Genomic DNA, 27,500 nt, shown 5'->3' on the forward strand with positions numbered 1-27,500 from the left:
GAGACTAGTGAAGCCTTGTACAGTTAATATTGCTGAATGCCTGCTGGATGAAAAGTCCATAAAAGAAATTATGGCACTGTCATTTTCCAAGATAGAAATTCACTGATTCAAAGATTTAGCTGAAAACATAGTGATTTAATGTCTTGTCAATAGACTTGTATTTTTGCCTTACAAATATATTAATCTGATATAGAAGGACTAATTTTGTTTATATTCATCAATTATATTCATAATTTTTTTATATTCAAAATTCATTCAGCATTTTGTTTATATTCATTCAGTAGCAACTAATCATCCAAGAGGGCATTCTTTTATGTCAATGCCTGAGAAGAAACACAAGTAGTACTGAAATATTCAAAGTGTTGAAAATTCTTCTGATTGTTTATCCTGGGCCAATTGTACTGATAATCTCACTAATGGTACAAAAGCAATGGTGGGTAAAACTTTCGGTCTTAGCACAAATCAATGCAGTGTCACCAAACTGTATTGTATTCTTCACTACTATGCACTCCCAGTTAAAAAAGAAAGCTTCACTTAAGAATCTCCTTGATGAAGGGACTTCCCTGGTGGTACAGCGGTTAAGAATCCACCTGCCAATGCAGGGGACACGGGTTTGATCCCTGTTCCAGGAAGATCCCACATGCTGTGGAACAACTAGGCCTGTGAGCCACAACTACTGAAGCCCGCTCACCCTAGAGCCCGTGAGCCACAACTACTGAGCCCGAGTGCTGCAACCACTGAAGCCTGCGCACCTAGATCCTGTGCACCGCAGCAAGAGAAGCCACTGCAATGAGAAGCCTGTGCACTGCAACAAAGAGTAGCCCCTGCTCTCTGCAACTAGAGAAAGCCCACGCGCAGCAATGAAGACCCAATGCAGACAAAAAAAAAAAAAAAGAAAGAAAAAAAGAATATCATTGATGAAGCAGTGAAAATATTTATTAAATATTGACCCTAGAGTATGTGTCTATTTAATATTCTGTGTGATGAAATAAGACACACACTTAAAGAAATTCTGCCGCATCCTGAAGCATTCTTGAGGAGAAGCACTTATGTGATTACTTGACTTGTGAGCTGAACTAACCACTTTTTTCATGAAATCCCATTGTCTACTTAACAGACAACTATGGCAGACAAACAATGGTTATTCAGACTTGGTTAATGGGCATATATTTTTTGAAAAATAAATGAAATGAGCCTGTCATGTCAAAGAAAACATCTGACAGTATTTATGGCCAATGATGAAATATGAACTTTCAAGTGAAAATCAGAATTTTTGAAAACTTGTAAGCGTTTGTATCCACTGTAAGACTGGCAGCTTCCCAAAACTTACTTTTCGAATGAGATTGCTGGTGATATTAACAAATGTGATTTAGGTTATTGTCTAATGAAATGTATCAACATTTTGAAGATCTGTGACCACTCTTTTCTAATGATCAATGCATGATGTTACAAACTCATTCAAAGTGCAAGATAGACCAATGGAGAGTACAGAAAGTTCACTAATATCATTTTAGATTCCACACGGCAACTAACCTTTAAGAAACCTCCACTTCAGAGTTTTGGTGTAGTATTAGAGAAGAATATCCACAATTATCTGAAAAGGCTATTAAAATTCTCCTCCATTTTCCAACTACATATATTTGTGAGGATGGATTTTCTTCATATACTTCAACCTAAACAACATATCACAACAGATTGAATGCAGAAGCAGACATGAAAATCCAGCTGTCTTCTATTATGTCAGACATTAAAGAGATTTGCAAAATGTATAACAATGTCAATCTTCTCGCTATTTATTTTTGTTTTGGAAAATATAATTATTTAGCATAAAATGTTATTCGTGTTAACATATAATGGATTTATAATTGGCATTTTAAATCAATAAATGAATATTTTTAAAATTTCTCAATTTTTTTTTCTAAAATGTATATATAGGTAGATATAATCTACAAAAACAAAAGCTCTTTGGGGTCCTCAATAATTCTTAGGAGTGTAATGGGAGCTTGAGACCAAAAAGTTTGAGAATCACTGCTCTAGGGATTATAATATATATCCTTAACTTTTCATAGTCTAAGCAATAGTTAATATCATACCACTGATGTAAAATGTGAGAATTGCAACCATATAGGCCCTGTCCTTGATGCTACAGTGCTATAGTTGTTATATATACTATATAGAGAATTATGTATTATATCTACATATTTAAGCCTCACGTTATAATTTTTGCTTTGCACAGTCACATTTATTTTAAAGAAATTAAGAAATTATATTTACCCACATATTTATTATTTCTTGTGTTCTTCATTCCTTCCTGAAGAGCTAAAATCCAAGCCGATTTTATTTCCCATCAGTCTGAGAATTTTCTTAGCATTTCTTGTAGTACAGGTCTGTCGATAATGAACCCTCTTAATTTTCTTTTAGCTGAAGATGTTTTTTATTTCTTCATCATTCTTTATGAATATTTTCACTTGATGTAGATTTCAGAGTTGACAGCATTTTTCTTTCAGCATTTCAAAGACATTGTTACCAAGTTTTCTGGCTCCATTATATCTGATGAGAAGTGAGTGATCATTTGAATCAATGTTCCCTTATGTATATGTCATTTTTCTTTGCTCTCAAAATTTTCTTTTTGGTTTTAAGCACTTTGAGTACAATGAACTTAGGTAAGATTGTCTATATATTTATCCTGATTGGGCTTAGTTGAGCTTCATGAAACTATAAATTTATGTCTTTCATCAAAACTGGAAAATTTAGGTCATATTTCTTCAAATATTTTTTTCCAATCTCATTTTCTCCCTCTTTTCCTTTGGGAATTCCAATTATACATAATTTGGCCCTGAGGCTCTGTTCATTTTATTATCATCTTTACCCCCAATATCCTCTGTTCTTCAGATTGGATAATTTCTGTTGATTTAAGTTCATTGACTCTTCTTTCATCTCCAATCTGCTGCTAAGCACAACTAGTGACTATTTAAATATTGTATTTTTTAATTCTAAAATTTCTGGTAGTTTTTAAAAATAGTTTCTATTTCTCTGAGATTTCTTATTTATTCATTCATTCAAGTATATTTTCCTTCACATCCTTGAGCATATTATAAAATCTTTGTCTGATAAATCCAACATCTGGGTCATCTGTGGGGGACTGCCACCAATGATTGCTTTTTGAGTTTTGATTTTTGTTCTTGAGTATGAGTTAAATTTTTCCTGTTTCTTCATATATCTAGAGACCTTGGATTGTGTTTTGGACATTGTGAGTGCCATGTTTTAGAGTCTGGATGTTGTTATAGTCCTCTGAAAAGTATTTTTTCTTTTTTTCCCTTAAATTTTTTTTAAAATTTATTTTTAGCAAATAATTAACCTGGCTAGACTCAAATCCCAAACTATCTCCCATGAATGGATAGCAGCTGAAATCTCAGTTCAATTTCTTTATCCTTAACTGTGCTGCTGCTTGGAGTATGTCCTGCACATGCTTAGTTCAGGTATCGGATAAAAATTTGGCAGAGTTCATAATCAGAATTTGGAGCTTCCTCTATCTGGCTATCTTCTTCCTGAGATTTCCCACTCACTTTCCATCTGGAATAGTTTCTTGAATTTTGTCCTATGATTCTTCAAGCAAGTAAAATAGAAGGTTTCTCTTCAAGTTTTGGCTGCCCCATGGATGGGACTTCCCTCAGGCTAGAAGCTGTAAAAAATAGGAAACTCACTGTGTCGGTTCCTTCTTCTAAGGGGTTGCTCTCCAGTGCCTTCAGTGCTTTTTATATTTTGTCCAGAATTTATCTTTGCTTTCTGTAGAAGGTTGGGTCCAATGGAAGCTACTCAGCCAATACCAGAAGTAGAACCCTGCACATAGTTTTTGAATTCATCTCACAAACGCTACTTCCGTTTTGAAATTAGAATGAAAAATAAGAAAATAAGGTAGTCTCAATTAGTAAATTTTAAAATGTATTTTGATAATTATATGGCCTAAAACAGTCTCAAAAAGAGTTTCACTGTGCTAAGACACAATGAAATTAGATATCTGGCTCCTATGACCCTACCATTACAGAATAGATGGCTTTTAGTGGATGGACCTTATGACCATGGAAAAATAAAAAATTCTGAAAATGCTGGCTGGTCTAGTAAAAGAGTCTAGAAGTACAAGGGAAAGCTACTTGAGCTTAGGAGTAGGTAAAAGATATAAACCCAGGGTTGTAAGCAGGGATTTTTCAAATGGGATAAGTGTGTGGAGGGTTGGCTCAGCAGCAGAGTAGAACAGAATAGGAAATAAGGCTTGGGGTATAAGAACTGGAGGAATGAAAGCAGTAAATTAAAGACGTACCACAGCTTAAGATAGATAAAGAAAATCCCAGTGACTCAGGAGAGAAATTATAACAGAATATTGGGAAGGTGGCAATAATTCCTATTACAGAGGATGATGCAGCCTCTATTTTTTTTTACCACCATCCTCACCAAATTCTGGTGAAGTCATATTTCAGGGTGATGGAAGTGAGACATTAATGGCATTTTAGCCTATTTCTTTAATTATGGCCTAAATTACCATACACTCCTTCTTTAGTCTTATAGGATCAGCTGGTCTGCATGAAAGATCAGAAATGTTGTTTAGCTGAATGTTATTGTGTCTCTGCAAGATGCTAATGATGCCTCCATCCTAATACATTAATTAATATGGCTCAAGGATTGAGTGAACATGGGACAGAAAGGTTTACATAGTAATTAAAACTGTTAGACATTCGGGAGAGAGAGAGAAAATGCATTATTTGTAAATGGCTAACTGGGCAGGGAGATAAGCTGACCTTGAGTCAGATAATGATTCCTTTTACACTCTTATGCAGGTATAAAATTGTATGTGTCCTTGACCAGAGATGTAAGGCTGAAAGCTTAACTTTTATTCCCACCCCACCTTTGAGTGGTCTTTCATGTAGACAATTCCAACTTGCCATTATAGGGACTAAGCATCTACCATCGGTTTATACCTTTTTGTGCCAATCGGTTATTTTTTCCATTAAAAATGATATGTCTCCTATATTCTTATAAATATGCTTATTTTTTTCTAAAATGGAAAGGAATATTAGAATAAAAATAATTTTATTGTATGCATTTTAATGTTAAAGTTATAATTCTGATAAAAGTAAATAATTTCAAATATACCACAGAAATCATACAAATAAAGGCAAAGCAAACAGCAATAAAAAACCTTAATGGGAGAAAAGGACCAATACCAACAATCATATCAATAAATATAAACTATTTGTTTACACTATAAAGAGTTTATATAAAAAAACTCTAAAATATTTTGTTTAAAGTTAATGAGACACACTTGAAATGTAAGCAACAGACAAAAACTTAAAAGCTAATATCAAGAAAAGAAAAAAAATCAAATAAATAGGCCATTACATAATTTTAACAATACATGTTCCAAAAATTTCTAAGAAAAATGAGTTAAATAATGAAATGTAATCTATCAGAGACTTCAACCCTTACAAAATCTGTGTGGGATGGGATATAAATAGAGTCAAATAAAATTACAATAAATTATTTAAAAGAGAGATCCTGTTCTTCAGGTAATCCTTATTCTTTTACACCGTTCCTTTTGAGAATTTGATTACATATATAGGATCTGTCTCCAGATACAATTTGCCAAAAATTTCAGGTATTCAAGAACGTCCTGAAGCTACATTACCATCCCTTAGTACACATTAGGATAATAATGGCTAACATTTGTAAGTTAGCGCATTCCCAAGTGCGAGGTATTATACTAAATACTTTATATGCATTTTAATTTAATTCTTATAACATCTTTATAAGGTAGGTACTACTTTTACCCTCAAACAGCCTAGAGATCAATACTGTCATTATTTCCATTTTACAGATCAGGAGAATGACACTTAGATGTACTGTTACTTGTGCAATGTCATACAGCCAATGAGCAGGAGAGATGGTATTTATTTAGATCATTATCTCTCTGATCCCAGGTTTCCAGCTCTTAATCATTATGATATACTGTCTCTCACTAAGGTCTTTTCATATTAATTAAAAAATCAATATACCTGAAAAAGAGATATAAACATATCCCAAAGTATATCCAATCCCATTTTTTATTTATATCACCCTCATTGCAAAAGAGAATTTGAAGTAGTTACAGAGATACACACAGAATAAAAAATAAACATAGGAATGTGTGGGGGTGGGGGTAAGAAAGTGAGATGAAACTAGAGGTAGACCCAGAAACAAAAATGAGTATCATAAGGTCATCTACGATTGATATAAAGGTGAGTCATATATTTGTTTCTGAACAACATAGTAGCCAGGGAAAAGAAGAATTTAATCAATAATGTTTTACCTAGTACTGAATTGGAGGAAAAGATCTTTTCTAGGGAACACTGATTGTATGGACAATATCCTTAACAACATAATACAGTAGAGACTTTAAGATAAATGTTTCTTACAAGAATTTCATACATATTTCTTGACGTAGGCCAAAGCATAATGTCACAGTATATGTTGGGAAAGACAATTCTATCCAGGGTACAATGCAGTCTCAGAATACAACTCTATAATGAACTGGATTGGGCAGAGGAGAAGATATGGAATAGACAGGGAAATGGACAGACTGTACATACTTCAGGTAATTTTTCCAGCAATTAAGCCTTTGAATTTAACAGTTGATAGTAAATTTTTTCTAACAAGAACCTGGAGTACAGAAATTCTACATTGTTTAGTAGGCCACATTCGTATGCATGGACAATCAAGCAGAGGGTAAAACTGATAATTTCTTATGGAGGTTAGGGGGCCTGAAGAGGACAGATATCTGAATTTTAGACTTTCCACCAAAGGGAGTGTAAAGATAGTATCTATCTATATGTAGAGATAATGTGTAATTCGCACTGATGTGTAAATATGTAGTATTTGAGACATGGCTGGAATCCAAACGGAAAAATTTTCTTTGTTTTTATTAAATAAGAATGTTGCTATAATATAGCGATATTATGGAAAGTTGCCAAGGCAGTACTTGAGAAAACATATTGCTCTTAATACCTTTATTAGTTTACAAAATAATAAATTAAGTATCTATATAAGAACATAGATATGAAACAAAGGAACAAAAATTAAAAAATGAAAGAGCAGAAATAAACTATTCAAATTGACAATAACTAATATTTAAAACGCAAGTTAGAGTTGCTACTTTGAAAAAGAACCAAATCACAGCACTGGTCTAGTTTCTAAAAGAATAAAATTAAATTTAAAAGAATTCAGATAGAGAGTTATTTCTAAATTTTATTCTGGAGATGGAGGAGAAGGGACCAAATTGAGGTCATAAAAAGGGGTAACATTAGAGTTAGGCCTTTAAAGTTGGGTAAGATAAGGACAAACAGGAATAGAGCACTGGGAGGGAAAAACATTCCTGGAAGATGAAACGGCCTAAGGATATACAGACAGGGAAGCATACTGTGTGCCATTCAGAAATAAGGTAGGTAAGACTGGTTGAGACAAATCATGGAGGATCTCATTATCACCAAATATGTAGAAGAAGGAAGGAAGAATAAAGAGAAAAACAGACTGAAGTCTGAACTTTAAGGAAACTCTCTGAGAGATAGCCAGAAACAAGGTCAGTTTGAAAGTGGAGGATATAAATGCTCAACAGACATTTGTTGATGGAATAAAAGAAATGGCCATGACTATATGTTGTTATAGAAGTCAAAACACAAAAATGAGCCTAGTGATTTTACAAAGAGAATGTGAAAGCAAGATGACGTACTACTTGAATAAAGAAGTTTATACCCTAATTAGGAAGACCAAGAACTACAGAACATAGAATAAAAATAATTGAATATCTCATATTATATTTACCTTTTTAGGTGTGTATTTGAACATGTTTCTCTGTAGTGTTCCTAGAGAATTCTGAATCCATGTACCTTTTAAATTTAATACCTTTCATATGATAGCGAGGGAAAGGTATTTGAAATAATTCTGGAGGAGTTATCAGATGAACTTCCCTCCTGAGACTGGCAACTTAACTCTATTCAGAGAATTTTCTATATCAGAGTGAGTACAACCAAACTTAGAAAGTTGCTAGGTATTCAGAAAAGAAGCTCTTTAAATTCAACCACATCTGTGTATGCTTTATCACTAGACAACAAGAGGTATGGATTCTATGGTGATGTTATCACACTATGAAAAGATGCTGTTGCTACATCAAAAGGTTACGCACCACAACAACAGTGAGTATATTATTCTTAACACTGAAACTGAAGCCAGAGTTAGCTAAAATATTTAACTTTTAGGAAGTAAAAGTTTAGAAGTTGAATAAAATAATTTTCCGGGTGAGATTAATGGGTTGAAAGTGAGTCTGTCTGTCTATCTGTCTCTCTCTCTCTTCTATTTCTATTTTTATTTCTATATTTATATTTCTACTGATATATGTTTAAAAAATAAAGGTAACATCTCCACGTAAACTTAAAGGACAAGTTAATTACCATGCATTTAATTAACTTTAGTAGGACTATATTAAGGAAAATAACAATATAGAAGTCTAAAAGTATTTCAAAGACTGTTCTGTTTAAGACACTATCTTGTTTATCTTCAGTGAATAGGCAATGATGCCACATTAAAGCAAGCTTGTATGTATGCATAAACCCAATGAGCCCAACACCACTCTGCAAGCATAGATGAGGAACTCAGCCTGCGATGGGCTATGAGCCAATATCCATACATCTATGCCCCACATCCAATGCCATACATACACTGGGACACTGATTCATCACTCAACCACATTGTCAATCAACAACAGTAGAAACATTCATGGTTTTCTGTTAATAGGTTAACACTGGTTTTTGTTTACTGACCCAAAGTATAAGGAAAGGGAGAAGCAAGGCATTTATAAATTTAGTTACACGACTAGCTGTTTCAAATGTCATAGGGACTTCATATTATGGGGTGAAGTAACATTTTCTAAACCTTTATACAAATAAACACCCCTTTACCAATATGACACCTTAACGTTGCTAACCCAAATACGAATAGACATGATGCGGTAAATTTGTTTAATGGCAATACTGTCACCCTTACTGATGAAATCTTCAGTTGTTAGTATGGCTTTGTATATTAGACTATTTGTGATACATCTGTATAAATTCTGGTTTCTATTATTTAATTAGCCTCCAGGGTAGAGGATATAAGTCATAGAAAATACAATATGCTCATGATGAGCTTCTTTTTTAAAAAAAACATTGTTTAGTAAGGGCTCAGTTTTGAATACCTTTTAATTTCTTGTGATCATTCTTTCATGCTCAAAAATGTACCTGACACTCAGAATGCTTTCTAAAGAATTATAAAATTTCCATTAAAATATGATTCATAGGATGAAGATTTGAAGTTAGATTTTCAAGTATAAATTTAAGAAATATACTTACCTTTGATTCGAGGTAGACATTTGCTGATGACATTTTTGTAATTTTGCATATGTAACTAACTAAAGAGATGGCACAAAGAATAAACAGGCTATCGTTAATTAATGCTCGAACAAACACAGTCCATTTCAACTGATTTTCTGGGACATCTCCGTGGACTAGCATTGCACAAGTCAAGTTCACCACTAAAAAGAGAAGACTTGCCAATAGAAAGCCCAAATGCAACAGAATTCTGAAAGAAAAAAATGAGTTTATTAGATGTTTATAAAACTAATGAGAAATTAAACTTAATACTGAATTAGTGTATACTTACTTTAAGTACAATAATTCCTTCAGTTTAAACTGCTTGTAATTTAATTTAATACAAATTTAATAACTACTCAGAGTTACTTGGGATATTTTTGCCATTGTGAAATTAGTATCTAAGCCATTTAAAAATGGCATGAGATTCTAAAGCACTAATTTAAAAATAATCTCATGTGGACTTGAATTCAGTTGTCTCTACCAGGAAGAATAATATTGGACTATTTTAACATTAATTCAAGTAATCCTGAATTTTTCATTTTTGTAACTGCTGAGCACATTTTCATTGACCTTTCCATTCTAAGAATTATCAGGTTTTTATAATTTGCTTGGAAAATTAATATACAGTATATAAATTTAAATTGATCACTAATATTAACTTTAAGAGGTAAGGGAAATGTGTTTTAAACAATGTTCAGTTTTATGAACATCTGATTATCTATAGCAAACATTTCTTTCAAACAAGACTAAAGAGGAACATAGGGACAATATACGTAGAGTTTCACACACTCATCAATACCTCATCTTCTTATAAAGTTGCATATTTACTATGCGTACAGAACTACTCCCAAAGTAAAATGCTTAACCACTTCCCCCTAAAAAAAATTGGACCACTTCTAATTTTTAAACTCTTCAGGTAAGGTGTGGCTGTCTGTATCAAGTAGCTGGAACAGCTTCCTGTATGAAAGTAATCCTAGTTCAAATACATTTATACCCCAAATTAACATGATCTAGAAATTTATTTGCCATTCTAATATCTTCCATTTTGGTCACTTTCAATAGTGGGAATCATAAAATGTTGTTTGCCTTTGGGAGTAATTTACACAAGGAAAAATTGAAGGTAACGTGTAATCTGTAACAAGCAATCTTTATTAAGTATACATGCAAAGTACAAAGATTTTAGTTTGAGAAGTTTAGATCTTAATATTCTCTCAGATTAAACAATAAAAATAATAATTATATACTTTGAAACCCAAAATGGACCTTGAAATTATCCATGCATCCAGGGGATTACAGTAGTTTAGGAAACAAAGTACCAAGAGGTTAGATGAGTTGCATAGCTGGCAAGTTTGTGGGAGAATTGGTCTGAAACCCAAGGCTTCTGATTCCCAGGTTTAGCAATCTCATTTCTGAGGTGAATCAGTACTGAAATATTACTTATTTCATGGAAAATATTACATATTACATATTTCATGGAACTGAAATATGTAATATTTCAGTACATATTTCATAGCAATCTCATTTCTGAGGTGAATCAGTACTGAAATATTACTTATTTCATGGAAAATATTACATATTACATATTTCATGGAACTGTACTATATATTCTTACTCTAAACAGCATAATCTATCTTGAGTATTTGTGGACCCTATGAAACAGTACTAAAACATCTGACATCTGAAGTGGGCCAGTGACGGAGCAGCAAAAAAAGGTGTTTGGCAGCAATACTGCTGAAGGGGAATGACCAGATTACTCAATTCACTTCCTATGAACTAATCTAACTACTTGATCTTCTATAAAACTGCTAAGGCATCCAAAGCCCTTCTACCTTGGGAACTGTACTGTGAAAAAAAATATAGATCTTGCTACTCATGAAACTTACTTGTGTTTGTCAAGTTCAGTTGCACATCTGACTTTACATATAACCTATAAAGAGAGTACAGAAAGAAAGTTTTGAAAACACGTGTAATATAGTATTCTTAAATTTGTTTTGATTTTGTGTTTCAAAGTGATACAACAAATAATAATAGATAGCAAGTAAAACTCAAAAGTTAACAGTTGAACTATGCTGGAGAAAACATAGGCAGATTTCCAAAGGTTTAATACAATAAATTAATAACTTTCTATGGTATAATCTTAAATTTCTACATTTTTAAACAGAATTAATTCAGTTTAAACATTTATTGAACTTATTTTTTACATTGGAGTATAGTTGATTAACAATGTTGTGTTAGTTTCAGGTGTACAGCAAAGTGATTCAGTTATACATTTACATGTATCTATTCTTTTTCAAATTCTTTTCCCATTTAGATAATTACAGAATATCAATCAGAGTTCCCTGTGCTATACAGTAGGTCCTTGTTGGTTATCCATTTTAAATATAGCAGTGTGTACATGTCAATCCCAAACTCCCTAACTATCACTCCCTGCTACCCTTCCCCTTGGTAACCATAAGTTCATTCTCTAAGTCTGTAAGTCTGTTTCTGTTTTGCAAATAAGCCAGACAATGGGAAGGATGGCTTGCCACCTATTCTAAACTTCATTATATCACTCATGTTTTGTCTTAAAGTGGAACAACTTACTTAAATATGAATATGGGTGAGTGTTCTCCCAATATTATTTACCCCTAAGATGAAATAAAATAGTAAAAAGAAAGAAGGGAACAAAAAATGAACACAAAGATGAGATCATATTTAGGGAACTTACTTTCTTCATAAAGCCTTGCAAAAGGCAGGTCCTCAAATATTTGATGAATAAAGTTAATCAGGTAGGTTAAGTAGAATTTGAAATAAACATGGTAACTTCTGAAAACATACTGTGGAAGGTCTCAATTCCTAACTGGTGAATATGGACTTTATTATTTAGATAATGGGAAGATATGGAGGGTTTTTATGTAAGCACTCCAAATCACAGAATTTCATTAATCTGGCATCAACGTAAGGCAACTGCAGAGAAACTTCAGACTAGAAGTAGAAAGACTAATTACAAGACTACTGAAATAGAGTATGAACTTTGAGCGGGGGGTGGGGGGGCCTGGAAAGAAAGAGGCAAGTACAGAACATTATAAAGGAAAACAGTGTAAGTACTCAATAACTTACTGATTCCATTCAAACAGTTACTGAGCACACACTATGAAGGGTACCATGGATTCATACATACAGTAACTGGTTCTGCCCTCAAGGAGCTCAGTATATGAAAGAAAGAGATAAACCAACTATTTTGAAACATTATGTCATCAATGCAAAAGATGCTACCACAACAGCTAAGAAGGGGGATAGACTAATTCAGTGCAGGAAATGGTGAGAGGTAAGGGGAAAGAGGAGAGACTGTGTAAAGGGTCAGGTAGGCAGGACTTAGAGAAGTCACATTTGAGTCAAGTTATGAAGGATAAATGAGTGTTAGACAGGTAAAGCCTCAGGCAGAGATAGCAGCCTGTGCGTCTACTCATATCTATTGTATTTTGGTTAACAAGCTAGATGTGATAGATGATTTTAAAATACTACCCTCTTAATCTCAAATTGTACCACTTAAATCATCCTCAGATACATCTGTTTTCTTTGTCTTTACTACTATATAGCCTTTTAATTGGTCTCTCTGCTTCCATTCTTAACTCCATCTGTATCTTTAGAAGATAACTATTCATTTTGCTATTTTTCCTTTATTCTCACCTCTCTACATGTTTTATTTTTACCTAAAAGTTGTACTAAAATATATATGACATAAAACTACAATTTAACCAGTTTTTAAGTGTACAGTTTCACTGCACTGAGTACGTTCACATTGTTGTGCAACCATCACCACCACCCATCTCCAAAACTTTTTCATCCTCCCAAATTGAAACTCTGTATCCATCTAACAATAACTCCTTATTCCTCTCCCCTCCAGCCTCTGGCAACCACCATTCTAATTTCTGTCTCTATGAATTTGGCTACTCTAGGTACCTCATATAAGGGAAATTATATAATATTTGTCCTTTTGTGACTGGCTTCCTTCACTCAGCATAATGTCTTCAAGGTTCATCCATGACATCACACATGTAGATGTGTCAGAATTTCCTTCCTTTAAGGCTGAATAATATTCCATTTTATGTATATATCAAATTTTGTTTAAACATTCATCCACTGATGTTCACCTGAGCAGCTTCTACCTTTTGGATACTGTGAATAATGCTGCTATAAACATGTCCTATACGTGAAGATGTTCTATATATGATTTAAAAAATCATTTGAGAGTAAGTTGCATATGTGATGCCCTTTTACCTCTAAATATTTCAATGTATACTTCCTTAAAAAAGAAATTCTCTTATATAACCAGTATGATTAAAAAAATCGTAAAATTGATACTGATAAAATACTATTATCTAATCTGCAGACCTTACTCAGATTTTGCCATTTGGTCCCCAAAATGCCATTTATGGGAGGGAAAAATCCAAGATTATACATTACACATAGATTTCATGTATACTTAATTCCTTAATTGTCATTTTCCCCCTTTGTCTTTCATGATATTCAGTTTTAAAGAGTTCAGACCAGTGATTTTGTAGAATGCTTCTCACTGGGTTTATCAGATATTTCCTCATGATTAGATTCAGAATTTGCGTTTTGGTAGGAATACCACAGAAATGATGGTGCTGCATTCTTCTCAGTGCATTATATCATGAGGTTCATGATGTTGATTTGTCCCATTACTGTGAGGTTAACTTTGATCATTGGTTAAGATGGTATCTACCAGGTTTCTCCATGGTTAAGTTACTGTTTTTCCCACTGTAATGAGTATCATGTGGAGAGGTATTCAGAGACTAGTAAATATCTTTTATTTGTCAAACTTCCATACACTAGTTTTAGCATCTATCAATCATTCTTGCCTGAATAAATTATTACTATGATGGAACACCTTCTTTTAAAAAAGTAAATCTGATCATACTACTCCAGGAAAAAGCCCATACTCCTTTGATACAGAAAAGGTCTTTTATCACCTAGTTCCACCTTCCCATCATTATATCCTTTTATCCCCATCTTCAATCTTATGGTCTGCTCATTCTGAATTATTTACAACTTTCAAATAAGGGGTTTAATTTCACATCTCCGTGCCTCTGTACACGCTTTTACTTTACCTGAAATATGATTTCATGGTCATAGAGCAAATTCCAACTCATCCTTCAATACCTTACTCTGTCATTTTTTATGTTGTCACCTTAAGTGCCTTAGGAAGAGGGAAACCACTCTGTATCCCTGCATTACAAATCATACTTTATGGCATTTGTTTACATTTTTATTCCCCTCTTAAGAGAGACCGTAACTTACTCATATGTATAGCCCCAGTGCCCAGCATGATACCTGGTTCACAGTAGGTTCAGAAAATGTTTGAATAAATGAGCAGTGAATTTAGGTCAAAGCAAGTACTTTGGCATGTTGTTGTGGTGTGGGTGAGTACGAGAAATACAGCACAAGCAGAAACTGAAGGGGGAAGCAGTCGTGCAATCACGGAGACCCTGTATAAAAATGTCAAAGGATTAGACCTTATCTCCCACAAACTCTGTAATATGATTTTATGCTCAAGTGATTTCTTAGGTGACAGTGTAGACAATGGATTAGAATGGCATAAAGAATTCCAGTTAAAAGACTGTTGCATTTGAGTGAGTCCATGCAATCTCATTGTCAGGTTTTGAATCTAAAGAACTGATAGAATGAAAGTCCCACTGACAACAATTTTAAAAAGTCAGGTCATAGAATTGATTCTTAGTTTTAAAATTTATTAGATATAGGCAGAAATAGAGATGGCAGATGAGTTTTGGAATATAAGAAGTAAATCACAATCACCTACAGAGGTGACAGCTGCAACTCAAAGTAGAATATATTTGGGGGAGCAAATGTAGAATGAGAAATCAACCTGTGATATGTTCACATTTATTAGTCAAAATGAAAAAGCCCAAAAAGTGAAGAAAAGAAAGATGAACAAAGGACACAGACTTAAGAATCAGACTAGTCACAGCAGTGGAGTACTTTAGAGGTGAAAGGAAGAAAGTTCAGCCATTGTTAAATTCTGCAAAAAGTCAAGAATAATTAAGAAACAACCATTTGATTGAGGTATCTTGAAGAGAATAGTTTTCAGCGGAATGACAGGAAAAAATGCAAGGAAGTAAGATGACAAAGGCAGTGAGCACAGATTATATGAGATATATTTGAAGATAGGAGATAAGAAAAGGAAAATTTGTATTGGAAATCATGTATTGGAATATTGCAGGTTTCTGCATGCCAGGTTTTCTACTATGCAAGGGGTTTGCACAGCAAACATCCTTGAAAATTAGAGATAGTGTCTACCTTAGGGTCAGAGGGAAGACCTGTCTCCTGATTGGTATAATATAGAGAACATTTCCCTCCCTGGAGATATTCCAGGGGAGTAAAGTCTTCCTCTCTCTCCTTGGTGAAGATTTGCTTACATTCCAGAGTAAAGATAAGGTCTGTCTGTCTTCCTCATTTTGGGGTTTCTCTCCTGTAACACACCTTGCTGCATACACAGGTAACATCTGGCTCTCATTGTGTTGCTTTACAGGAATTGGGCTTGGGCGCTTGATTCAAAATATTGCTTTGGTTGCTTTTTGTTTTTTTGCCATGAGTAATAAATGGTCTTTTTCTCTGACCCATGGGTCTTCTGTTTTCTGTTGGTATATATATTATAAAACTGTGGCAGGCTAACCTGTCAGCTTTCAAGTAGGGTAAAATCTCAGATTTTCACAGTTTCTGATTTAATAATCTGCTGATCAAAATGAACTAGAGGGGGTGAAATGGTAAATGGAGGAGAGTGGGAGTGAGGAAAGGAGAGTTCAATTGCTAAAGAAGACTCTAGGTGAGGCAGGTCAGCCCTGAAAAGGAAAACACATACTATTGAGTCAAGAGGGTAGAAAAGACAGTTGAAGAAAAATTTGGAGGTCTGCACAGAAAATTTAAAATAATCTACAAACCTCTCTTTGCTAGAATAAGAAGTGGGGATGTAGCATAGACACAACATTTTGATGTAGAGAAGATGGATGAGAGAATTTGGCAGATGGATTCTATTCTTTTCTAGTAAAGTAGGAGGCAAGGTCATATCCTGAGAAGGGATGTTAGATTTAAGCCCTTGGAATATGGAAAACATTTGGAACACATGAATAGAAGGGCTATAAAAGATTATATTGAGAAGCAGAGAGGTCCAGTTAAAGTCAGGCAGTTGACAGTATATGTGGTCAGTAAGGGTTCCTAATTTGAAAATTGAAACACTCTAACAGAAAAAAAGATACCATTATAAAAAGTTCAAATAACTACATTGCATTTTTCAAGCAAAAATTTAGAACTATTTAGACACGTGGAACTATTGTAGAGAAAGAAAAAGTGGGTGAGTGAACCACATCGGCACAGCAAAGTCAAGGGATGAGGAATACTAGACTGACCATAGGTTCTAAATGCAAATGACATCAAAAAGAAGCTAACGGAGTGGGGAAACAAAAGGGGTAAAGTGAGTAAAGGTTAGGATGAGGGTAAAAAACATATAAAGGGATGAATTCCATATGTATAAGGGGAAAGAGAAGAAACTGGTTGGAAAGAATTGCTTCATTTTCAAGAGTTGATCCAAGGTGTGGTCATGCTGCTGAGTAGCTCAAATAGAAATGGAGGGTTTTAGAGCTCTAAGAAGCCACTGAATTGAGAGACATTGGATGCATTAACAATATGGGCTTTGAAGGACATCTATAGATGTTCAAGAGACAGGGCCAGAAGAAAGAAAGTGATGATTCACCCAGGAAAGTGGAAGTTATTATTATAGCCAGTGATGACCTAATCAGATGGCATGGGTTTAAGACAGATGATGATGGTATAACATCAGAAGGTGTACTGGGAAACATAAAACAGGCTGACTGTTCTTCCCACAAATTGAGATGGGGTGTTTACGAAGTGTTGTCTGGAAAAAGCTAGAGTTCAGTGAAGGCATTTAAAAGGTTCAAATGAAGAAGAGAATGGGAACAGGGTAGAAAGTGTAATCTAAAAGGTCATGGGATGGGATAAATATTGAGTGTGAGAGGGAGTTGACCTGAACAAAGAAAGAATTAAAGGTCAGCAGTGGTCCCAGATTTGCAGAATGTTACAATGCATCATATAAACACAACCAGGTGCTTCAATCACATTGAGATTATAATAAGATTAAAAATGATGACCTGATATTAGTAGATTCCAAGTATTTTGTAGAATATAGCTAACAGGACATGATGCTAGGTAAACAAAATTCATATAAAAAATGTCAAGCAATTATCATTTGTTAAGATGTTAAGACAGTGAATGATAGTTCATGAAGCACAGTAAACATGTACTTTATGTAGATTTCCAGAAGTTTAGAATGGTAAATAGCATACATGTAAATGATTTGCTGATGCCAATTTATGTCAGAGGGGCCATATCTTTCCAGGTCTTTCTTAGTATCAGAAAAACTGAATAAATGGGTCATTTTATTTTACTTTTTAATTAAACACTTAAAAAAAATTGAAGTATATTTGATTATATTAGTTTCAGGTGTACAACATAGTGATTCAAAAATTTTTCACAAATTATACTCCATTTAAAGTTATTATAAAATATTGGCCATATTCCCTGTGTTGTATGATATATCCTTGCAATTTATGTACTGTGTACATAGTAGTCTGTACTTCTTAATACCCCTATCTTAATACCCCCTCTTCCCTCTCTCCCTGGTAACCACTAGTTTGTTCTCTATATCCGTGAGTCTGTTTCTGTTTTGTTATATTCATTCGTTTATTTTTTAGATTCCACATACAAACGATAACATATGGTATTTGTCTTTCTCTGTCTGACTTATTTTACTGAGCATAATACCCTCCAAGTACATCCATGTTGTTGCAAATGGTAAAATTTCATCCTATTTTTATGGCTGAGTAGTACTCCACTGTATGTGTATACCACATCTTCTTTATCCATTTATCTGTTGATGGACACTTAGGTTGTTTCCATATTTTGGCTATTGTAAATGATGCTGCTATGAACATTGGGGTGCATGTATCTTTTTGAATTAGTGTTTTCACTTTTTTCAGATATAAACCCAAGAGTGGAATTGCTTGATCATATGGTAGCTTTATCTTTAGTTTTTGAGGAAACTCCATACTGTTTTCCATAGTGGCTGCACCAATTTACACTCCCACAAACAGTGTATGAGGGTTCCCTTTTCTCCACATCTTCACCAACATTTGTGGTCTTTTTGATGATAGCCATTCTGACAGGTGTGAGGTGATATTTCAATGTGGTTTTGATTTGCATTTCTCTGATGATTAGTGTCTGTTGGCCATCTATATGTTTTCTATGGAAAAATCTGATTAGGTCTTCTGCCCATATTTTAATCAGGTTGTTTGTTTTTATTGATGTTGAGTTGAATGAGCTGTTTCTATGTTTTGGATATTAATCCCTTATTGGTCATATCTGCAAATATTTTCTCCCATTCAGTAGGTTGTCTTTGTTTTGTTGATGGTTTCCTTTGCTATACAAAAGGTTTTATGTTTGATTGGGTCCCATTTGTTTATTTTTGTGTTTGCTTTCTTTGCCTTAGATCCAAAAAATATTGCTATGATTCAGGTTAAAGAGTGTTCTGCCTACGTTTTCTTCTAGGAGTTTTATGGCTTCTGGTCTTTAATCCATTTTGAGTTTATTTGTGTATATGGTGTGAGAATATGTTCTAATTTCATTCTTTTACATGTAGCTGTTCATTTTTCCCACACCACTTATTGAAGAGACTTGTCTTTTCCCCATTGTATATTCTCGCCTCTTTTGTCCTAGATTAATTGACCATAAGTGCATGGGTTTACTTCTGGGCTCTTTATTCTGTTCCATTCATCTATAAGTCTGTTTTTGTGCCAGGATAGACTGTTTTGATGACTTAACTTTGTAGTATAGTCTGAAGTCAGGAGCATATCTCCAGCTCTGTTCTTCTTCCTCAAGATTACTTTGGCTATTTGGGGTCTTTTGCATTTCCACACAAATTTTAGAATTTAAATGGGCTATTTTAGAAGGATATTATTATTTATTCTAAAATTATGAACAATTATATGGGTTGATGGATATCAAATGTTTTTCATCATATAACCTACTTTTTTCCCTACCTACAAACTAGTAGTCCCTAATTTAGAAAATATCAGTTTATAATTTTTGAATTAATGAAGATTTAAAACACTCATCACTAGCAAACATTTTAAAATATTTAACCTATTTATGAATGATCTGAAATGATTTTGTTATTTTGTAATTCAGACTCTCATTTTTGTCTCCCTATTTAGTTCTTCAAGTAGAGGGAAGAAAGATGAGAGTATGATAAATATATTTTATTTGTGAATGTTATCTAATATAAGTTTAGTTAATACAGGTATCCCAAGATTTGAGGAAGAGTCACCATGGAGCTATATATCATTTACTGTCTCTCATGGCATTCAGAACCATGCTGCTTGGAGATAGTAGATACTGACATACCTATAGAATGGGTGCTTTTCTATACAATTTCTTTTTTTTAAATTTTTTTTTTTTTGTGGTACGTGGGCCTCTCACTATTGTGGCCTCTCCCATTGCAGAGCACAGGCTCCGGACGTGCAGGCTCAGTGGCCATGGGTCACGGGCCCAGCTGCTCCACGGCATGTGGGATCCCCCCCGACCGGGGCATGAACCCGCATCCCCTGCATTGGCAGGCAGACTCCCAACCACTGTGCCACCAGGGAAGCTCCTACAATTTCGTTTTGTCAAGTCAATTTTCCCGTGTTTGTTGATTTGAAATAGAAACTTTATTGGAGAACATATCTATATAAACATTGGAATTGATGCAAAAATAAATTGGGGTGAACAAAGTCTCTTCCCCATTCTGAATAGATAGGCATATATTTCCAACTATGTAGATTTCTTTCACAGAAGCAGTTTCCTTAGATTCCATCTCAATTTAAGTTCCTATGGAGAGTAGTGCACCATTCCCAAGCTTGCCCTTGCTAGTGCATATTAAAAAAAAATGAAGCTTTTGGGCTTCCCTGGTGGCGCAGTGGTTGAGAGTCCACCTGCCGATGCAGGGGACACGGGTTCGTGCCCCGGTCTGGGAAGATCCCACATGCTGCGGAGCAGCTGTGCCCATGAGCCATGGCCGCTGAGCCTGCGCGTCCGGAGTCTGTTGCTCCGCAACGGGAGAGGCCACAGCAGTGAGAGGCCCGCATACGGCAAAAAAAAAAAAAAAAAAAAAAGAAGCTTTTATATGCCTTAGCTATAAGGTGAGTAGCCAGACTTTTCTCAGATGTTCTCTTTCAATGCCTATCCTATATTTCATTTTTTAAAAACTCCTTTTTAAAAATCTTCTAAATATTTTTTCTTTACAGCAGCCTCTTCTTTCTAGGATACAGAGGATACAATCTCTTTCTGTCACTCTCTTAGGATACTAACATCTTTTTTTAAATTTAAAGTTTCTTCTCTTTGCTTAGTCTGTTTTCTCTCAAGTTGCTTAAAAATGATTTTATACAATTAAAGTGGGGTGTTTTGATTTACAATTTAATAAAATTCCATGTTAATACTGAAGATAAATGTCTAATTGTTCTCACCTGAAACTCCACTAAAACAATAGCAAAGGGATTTTCTTAAAAGAGATAAACCCATAAATGTGAGTAGAATGGGAAAGGATACAATAACAAAGTGTTGGAAGCTAGAAAGCAGATGGATATGTGTGCAGAAAAGAGTTAATATAGTATGCCTGAGACTGCTATCCTTAGAAAAGCCTGCTTGTAAGGCTGGTACTTGGCTGGCATTTGGGAACTTGGATTTTTGGGAAGATTCTCACCATTCCCTAAATGATAAATGTATTTCATTGTGCCTAAGCTTTTTGTGCAAACAATATGGTTTATACACAACACCTGCTTTCCTTATGGAAGTCTGGAATTTTGGTGTTGGGCAAAGAGTGCTTACATGACTAAGCCCCAATAAAAAACTTTGGCACTGAATTTCTAATAAGCTTCCTTGGTAAGTAACATTTCACATGTTGTCACAACTCATTATGGAAGGAATGTGGCCCTACTGGGAGAGGACTCTTGGAAGCTTGTTCCTGGTTTCCTCTGGACCTTACTCCATGTGTCGTTTCCCTTTGCTGATTTTACCCTATCCATGAACTGTAACAAACTGTAACCATGAGTATAACAACTCTAAGTCCTTCTAGCAAGTCCCTGAGGCTGAGGGTGGTCTTAGGGATCATCAACAAAATGTGATGAATCCCAAGCCAGTAGTGAGGAGGACTGAGAACCAACCTGATAAATATTTCAGAATCTTCAAAAGGTTCAGGAACCAAGAGAACCAAGTACCACTGGAACTGAGAGGTGGAAGTGGCTAAAACAGGGGTAGATAAAAGCTGTTTAAGAGCAGTTAGATCCCTAAATCTCTTTCCCTAGCCCATGCCCTGAAATGCCACTTATTCATTCTGCCAGATATCTGGGTGTTTATTTTCTGAAGAGGCTATTCTGGCCTGGAGTAAGAGTTAGATGGCAGGCACAGTTGATAGTTTGGCACCATTCCAAAAAACAGGGGGATTAGTAATGAACACCAAGTAAAGGGATTCCCCCATGCCCAAACCCTCTTCCCTGACTAGGTTCTCAAAGTGTTGTAAACTACACCTTTATTCTCTGAAGAATTAGAATACTTTTCCCCCAGATAAATCTGAGTGGCCCAAGAGGAAAGACCTAAGTATACCATCATCATAGGTTCCCTAACAAATCGTCCAGCCAGATCACCTAGTGTGTATATGCCTCACCCACATGCTTAGAGCTTCCACTCTTAATTATGAACAGACAGCCAAGGATAACCAGATAGCTCAAAAGTTTTCAATGAAAGATAGAGATCACAACAAACTAATAGAAAAAAGAAAATTATAAACAAAAAACTAAACAATGTTATTATTAATAGAATCAGAGAGATAAAATATTGCGTTCATGAAACAAAAACAAGATGCTGTTAATAAAAAAAAATTCAGAGGAAAAAAAAGAGCTTATAGAAATTAAACAAGCTAGTAGAAATTAAAATGTCAAGAGAAGGGCTAGAAGTTGGGGGAATCTCCCTAAAAAAAGTAGAGACAAAAGACAGATGAAAAATAGGAGAGAAGAGGTAACAAAAAGATCTGTTTGGATGTCCAACATCCAAATGTTAGGAGTTCCAGAAGGAGAGAACAGAAACAAAGGAGGGGAGAAAATCAATGAAAAATTCAAGAATGTTTCCCTAAACTAAAGGATACATGTGACTAAATTAAAAGGGCATGTTCAATGCCCAGCAAAATGGCTAGAAAACAGATCCATGTGAAGAGACATCATTTCAGAACACTAGGGTCAAAGAAAAATCTAATAGTTTTCAGTAAAGAAAAGAACAATTCACATAGAAATGATCAAGAATCAGAATGGCTTTCAAGCTTCAATAACAACACCGGAAGTGGAGCAACACCTTAAAAATCCTCAGGGAAAATTATCTCCAACCTAGAATTCTATAAACTATCAATTAAATATGACAGTAGAGCAAAAAATATTTGACATGAAAAGCCTCCAGAAATTGCTCACCAAGCACCCTTCCTCAAGAAGGCTCTAGAGGATTACTTCACTGAAAAGTATGCAGCAAAGGATTAACTCAGCAGGCCTGAGTTGTCTAAACCCTGCACATTCCACAGAAAGATCTGGCTCTTGCCTAGCTCTTGGAAGATATTTCTGAATCCTTGGAATATCTTGCCTGATAAGAATATCTTTGTTTACCTGGGGCCTTGGGCCATACCAAATAATTTATGCTAACAATGTGATTTATGGTGGCCATGTGACCACCATAATAATTTATGCTAACATGTGATTAATGTGACCCCGGCCATTTGGTATCATTTTGACCTTTGAAGAGGTTGGAGACTGAGTAATTAAAGTCTGCCAGGGAGATGCTCCATGCCTATCTGGCTGATCCCCAATAAAAAACCTGGACAGCATGTCTTAGGTAAGCTCTCCTGGTTGGCAATACTTCATAGGTGTTGTCACATATTGTTGCTAGGAGAATAAGCACTGTCCGTAACACTCTGCTGGGATAGGACAACTGGAAACTTGTCCCAGCTTCTCCTGGACTAAGAGAAACCTTAGAGATTTAATTCAATAACTTAATTTTATAAATAAAGCTGCACTTTAGAGATTAAGTGGATTGTCTAGGAATACACAGGAAATGGAAAGGATTAAAACCCAGGTGTCCTGACTCCTAATTCAAGGCTCATAGGGATCCTGGTTTTCTTTGATACATTTGTACATTTAGATCTTTCATGGCACATAGTTCAAGTTAATTCCTTCATTTTTAGGGTGACAAATACTGCTTTATTAATAGTAGTGTCATATATATGTCACTGCAACTATTTGTTAGCTGCTCAAGACCTGAAGAATTAACATGCCCAAGAAAAATATATTCAGAAACCAAATGATCAGTTTAGTAAAATATAATGATCTAGAAGCAGTTTAACACCTTCATTTTGTGTTATTTTTCAGACTATCAAGTACTTTTACCATACCCTTTACTTAACTAGAAGTGTATATATATATATATATATATATATATATATATATATATGTTTTTTTTTTTCTTTTTTTGCGGTATGTGGGCCCCTCACTGTTGTGGCCTCTCCCATTGCAGAGCACAGGCTCTGGAAGTGCAGGCTCAGTGGCCATGGCTCACGGGCCTAGCCGCTCCACGGCACGTGGGACCCTCCCCGACCGGGGCACGAACCCGTGTCCCCTGCATCAGCAGGCGGACTCTCAACCACTGCGCCACCAGGGAAGCCCTTAGAAGTATATTTTTAAAAAAGCATAAATAACTATTTTTTCAGGAATGAAGTATTAATTTTATAAGGAGGAAAATTTGTGAGCTTTCATTATTGAAAATCACCCTGAAATATAACACGTTACTATGGATTGCTCATTAGTTTACTATGCACAGCTCTGAAGAAAATTTAACATATATTAAGGAATATAAAGAATTTATTTCTGAACTAAGAGTCTCATACATTATGGATTTAGAATTGTTAGGAAATTAATCTAAATTGTATTTGGGCTGAAACTGTGCTATCCTTTAAAAAGTTTTTCCAACACAAAATCCCCCATTGTATATTACTGATTTTCATAAAATCTTTCATGCTTTTCAAACTAGGAAGATAGCAGAATTGCTTTTTGTAAAGATAAAGACAGAGAGCCAGAGTCATTGGAGAATATTGTTCTGACAGATAATGGTGGGGAAAAAAAGGGCAGAATGTATCAGAAGAAGTAATAGAATATCCCAAGGGAGACAAAGGCAGAAGGAACACTGCTTGCTTCCTTTCCATCTAGATTTCTTAAGAACAATAACAGTTTGAACATAATCAGTGATGATGATCATTCACATTCGCTTAAAACCTGCTAATTCCACGGTATGACAGAAAAGTTCCCTAGAGTACACAGTATCACCTCAAACCAGCCTAGGTGGCTTCATCAGCAACTAGACAAAGTCCTACACAATAGCTGAGGAAAGAGCACAAAAGTTGAAGAAAATATTACTTAAGCATTTTTATACTGAGATATTAAAGCTGAAAAAAACTGTAGCATGTGATCAACATGCTAATGAAAAATGGCAGCTGTAACTGAATTTTTGTTAAAAGTTAGAACATACAGATTTGAAATATACAGCGACACCTTATTTCAGAAAGCAGATGATTCTAAATATTTAAATATTTATGTCCTAAACAAACTAAACTTTGGTTTTTACATGATATGTATAATTTAAAAATTGGCATCCATATCTCAGAGGTAGCATTCACAGACACTGTATTAGATTTCAGAACTAGGTCATAAAGTAAGAAGAGATTTTTTTAAAGAAACCCTCAAATTCTAGAAGCTTTATCAGTGTCAGACTATGAGAACTACAGGTGTCTTAGATATCACTGAGACTAACCACTTTACAAATTAAACAACTGGCCCAGAAAAGTAGTGATTTGACAAATATCAATTAGCCAAGTAGAATAGGATTTGGACCAGAACTCATATTCTCAGAATTCTAGTTCAGGACTATTGATGAAATTAAACTACTTAAACAGACCCCTCAACAAAGTTAAAATAAAAAGATAACAAGGACACTTAATTTATAGAAGTTTGTCTTTAGTTAAAACAAGTTAGATGCAAAGTTCTACTTCGCTAAGTTAGAGATTCTGATTTTATTTGTGTGGAGGAAGAGAAGGAAACATTTCTTTTAAACTCCTTTACTTTACCATGAATTTGCTCAACCATCCAAGTCATTAAGTATTGATCACACATATTAGGTGCTGAAGAGCATGCAAAATTTCCTTCAAAACAAATGTACAATAATGGCTGACCTAAAGCAGTGTATACAGTATAGTAGAGCGAGGCAGACATTGATGGTATATCACAAGGGGATGTATGGTACTTTCTTTATATTTGGTCAAACTTAGAACAACATAAACCTCCCATAAATTAAGGTGTAAATTACTCAGAGTTCATTTTAACTAATGTTGATGGGTATTAAATGTAATTTAGCTTTGTTATACGGACATTATAAAGAAAATATGGCGTTGATTTATTCCTCTAAGGAAGATAATACAGAAAAAACAAAAGGGGGAGGAGAAGGAAATACAGATTAGTAGCCTATGGGTTGGATCTGATTCACAAAATGTTATGTTTGGCTTAACCAGTGTTAGCCTATGGTATTTTTTTTTTAAACAATACTTCAATTCCATTATTTAAAAAGTAGATTTCCTATTAAAAAATCCAAATTTCTTTCTCTTGAAAAATCAGATGATTTGTCAATGTCATCTCACAGCTGGAACTGAATTAATGTAGTGCCCTCTTTAGATATATGCTCTCAAGTACACCATAGTCACTATGGTGTACTATTATCTCTCAGAGGGTAATATCCAGGGCCCTCTATGCCTTTGAGTTTGGGACCCCTGTTTTAAAGGAAGCTCTTTTTGAGTAAGACCCAGAGGATATAGACACAGCAGTTAGGAGGCTAACTGCCATAGACTAGGCAATAGATAGATGGTAGTATGCACCAGGCATTGTGGATGGGAAGAAGTGAATGGACTTAAGAGATGTTAGGAGGTAACAGACAGGATTTGGTAATGGGGTGAATGTGAGGTATGAGAGAGAACGCAGCAGCAATGACTCATAGGTTTCTGAACTACGTAAATACATGGATAGCAGTGCCAGTCACTGAAATGGGGAAGAAAAGAGGAAGGTGAGGTTTTGGGGAAAATAGGGGTAGTGTGGGGAGGGAGGAGGAAAGATCCTGAGCTCAGTTGAATATGCTGGATATGGATGTGCTGAATCTGAGGGCTTCAGATATCCTTGAAGAGATGTCAAATAGGTGTAGAATATAGAAAGCGAGAGCTCAGAGTCTGTGTTAGGATCATAGATATGTGTACGTGAGTCATCTGCTTTTAAGTGGTATGATACCAAGAATGTGGATGTAATCACTTGGCAAGAGCAAGGGACCTAGGCTTAGGTCTTGAGAATCTTCAACCTCTGAGGGCAAGGCAGAGGCAGATGAGCGTGAAGAGAAGCAAGCAAGGTAGTTTAAAAAAAAAAAAAAATCCAGGACAGTGTGCTAGCCAGTGGAAGTGCTATAGAGAAAATTATGGAGTCAATTGCTGCTGAGAGATGAACCTGGGTGAGGACTGAAAAGTGCCTAATGAACTTGTTGATAGGAAGGTCACTGTGAGCCTCAGGCAACAGCTCTTTTGGTAGAGTGATGGGGCAAAGCAGATTAGAGTGGCTGGGGAAGTGAGAGGATGGTGAGTACGTACATGGTCACCCCTGAAGAAATTTGACCATGAAAAAAAAGTATGAGGTAGCTCTTGGTTTTGTTAAGCCTCTTCATTATTATGTTTTCTATTTTATTAATCTCTACATTAATTTCCTTCTGCTTGTTTCCTTTGGGTTTATCTTTTTTTTTTTTAACATAAAATTGGATGCTTACTTAACTTGCTAAATTTCAGGCTCTTCTTTTCTAATGTAAACATTTGAAGTTCCAGATTTA

The 27,500-nt window shown here is 35.0% G+C and overlaps 1 protein-coding gene across 1 annotated transcript in view; it reads right to left on the reverse strand.

The window, feature by feature from the left end:
• GPR137C (G protein-coupled receptor 137C) overlaps nt 1-27,500 on the reverse strand; it is a 52,568-nt gene that overhangs the window by 10,656 nt on the left and 14,412 nt on the right. Inside the window, exons 2-3 of the mRNA XM_060167195.1 lie at nt 11,315-11,358; nt 9,411-9,639 (exon numbers count right to left, since the gene is read on the reverse strand). Of these exons, the coding sequence (XP_060023178.1) occupies nt 9,411-9,639; nt 11,315-11,358 (273 nt within the window). The remainder of the gene's footprint in view (nt 1-9,410; nt 9,640-11,314; nt 11,359-27,500) is intronic.

The sequence above is a fragment of the Lagenorhynchus albirostris genome, chromosome 1, assembly GCF_949774975.1.
Source record: "Lagenorhynchus albirostris chromosome 1, mLagAlb1.1, whole genome shotgun sequence".
Taxonomy (NCBI): domain Eukaryota; kingdom Metazoa; phylum Chordata; class Mammalia; order Artiodactyla; family Delphinidae; genus Lagenorhynchus; species Lagenorhynchus albirostris.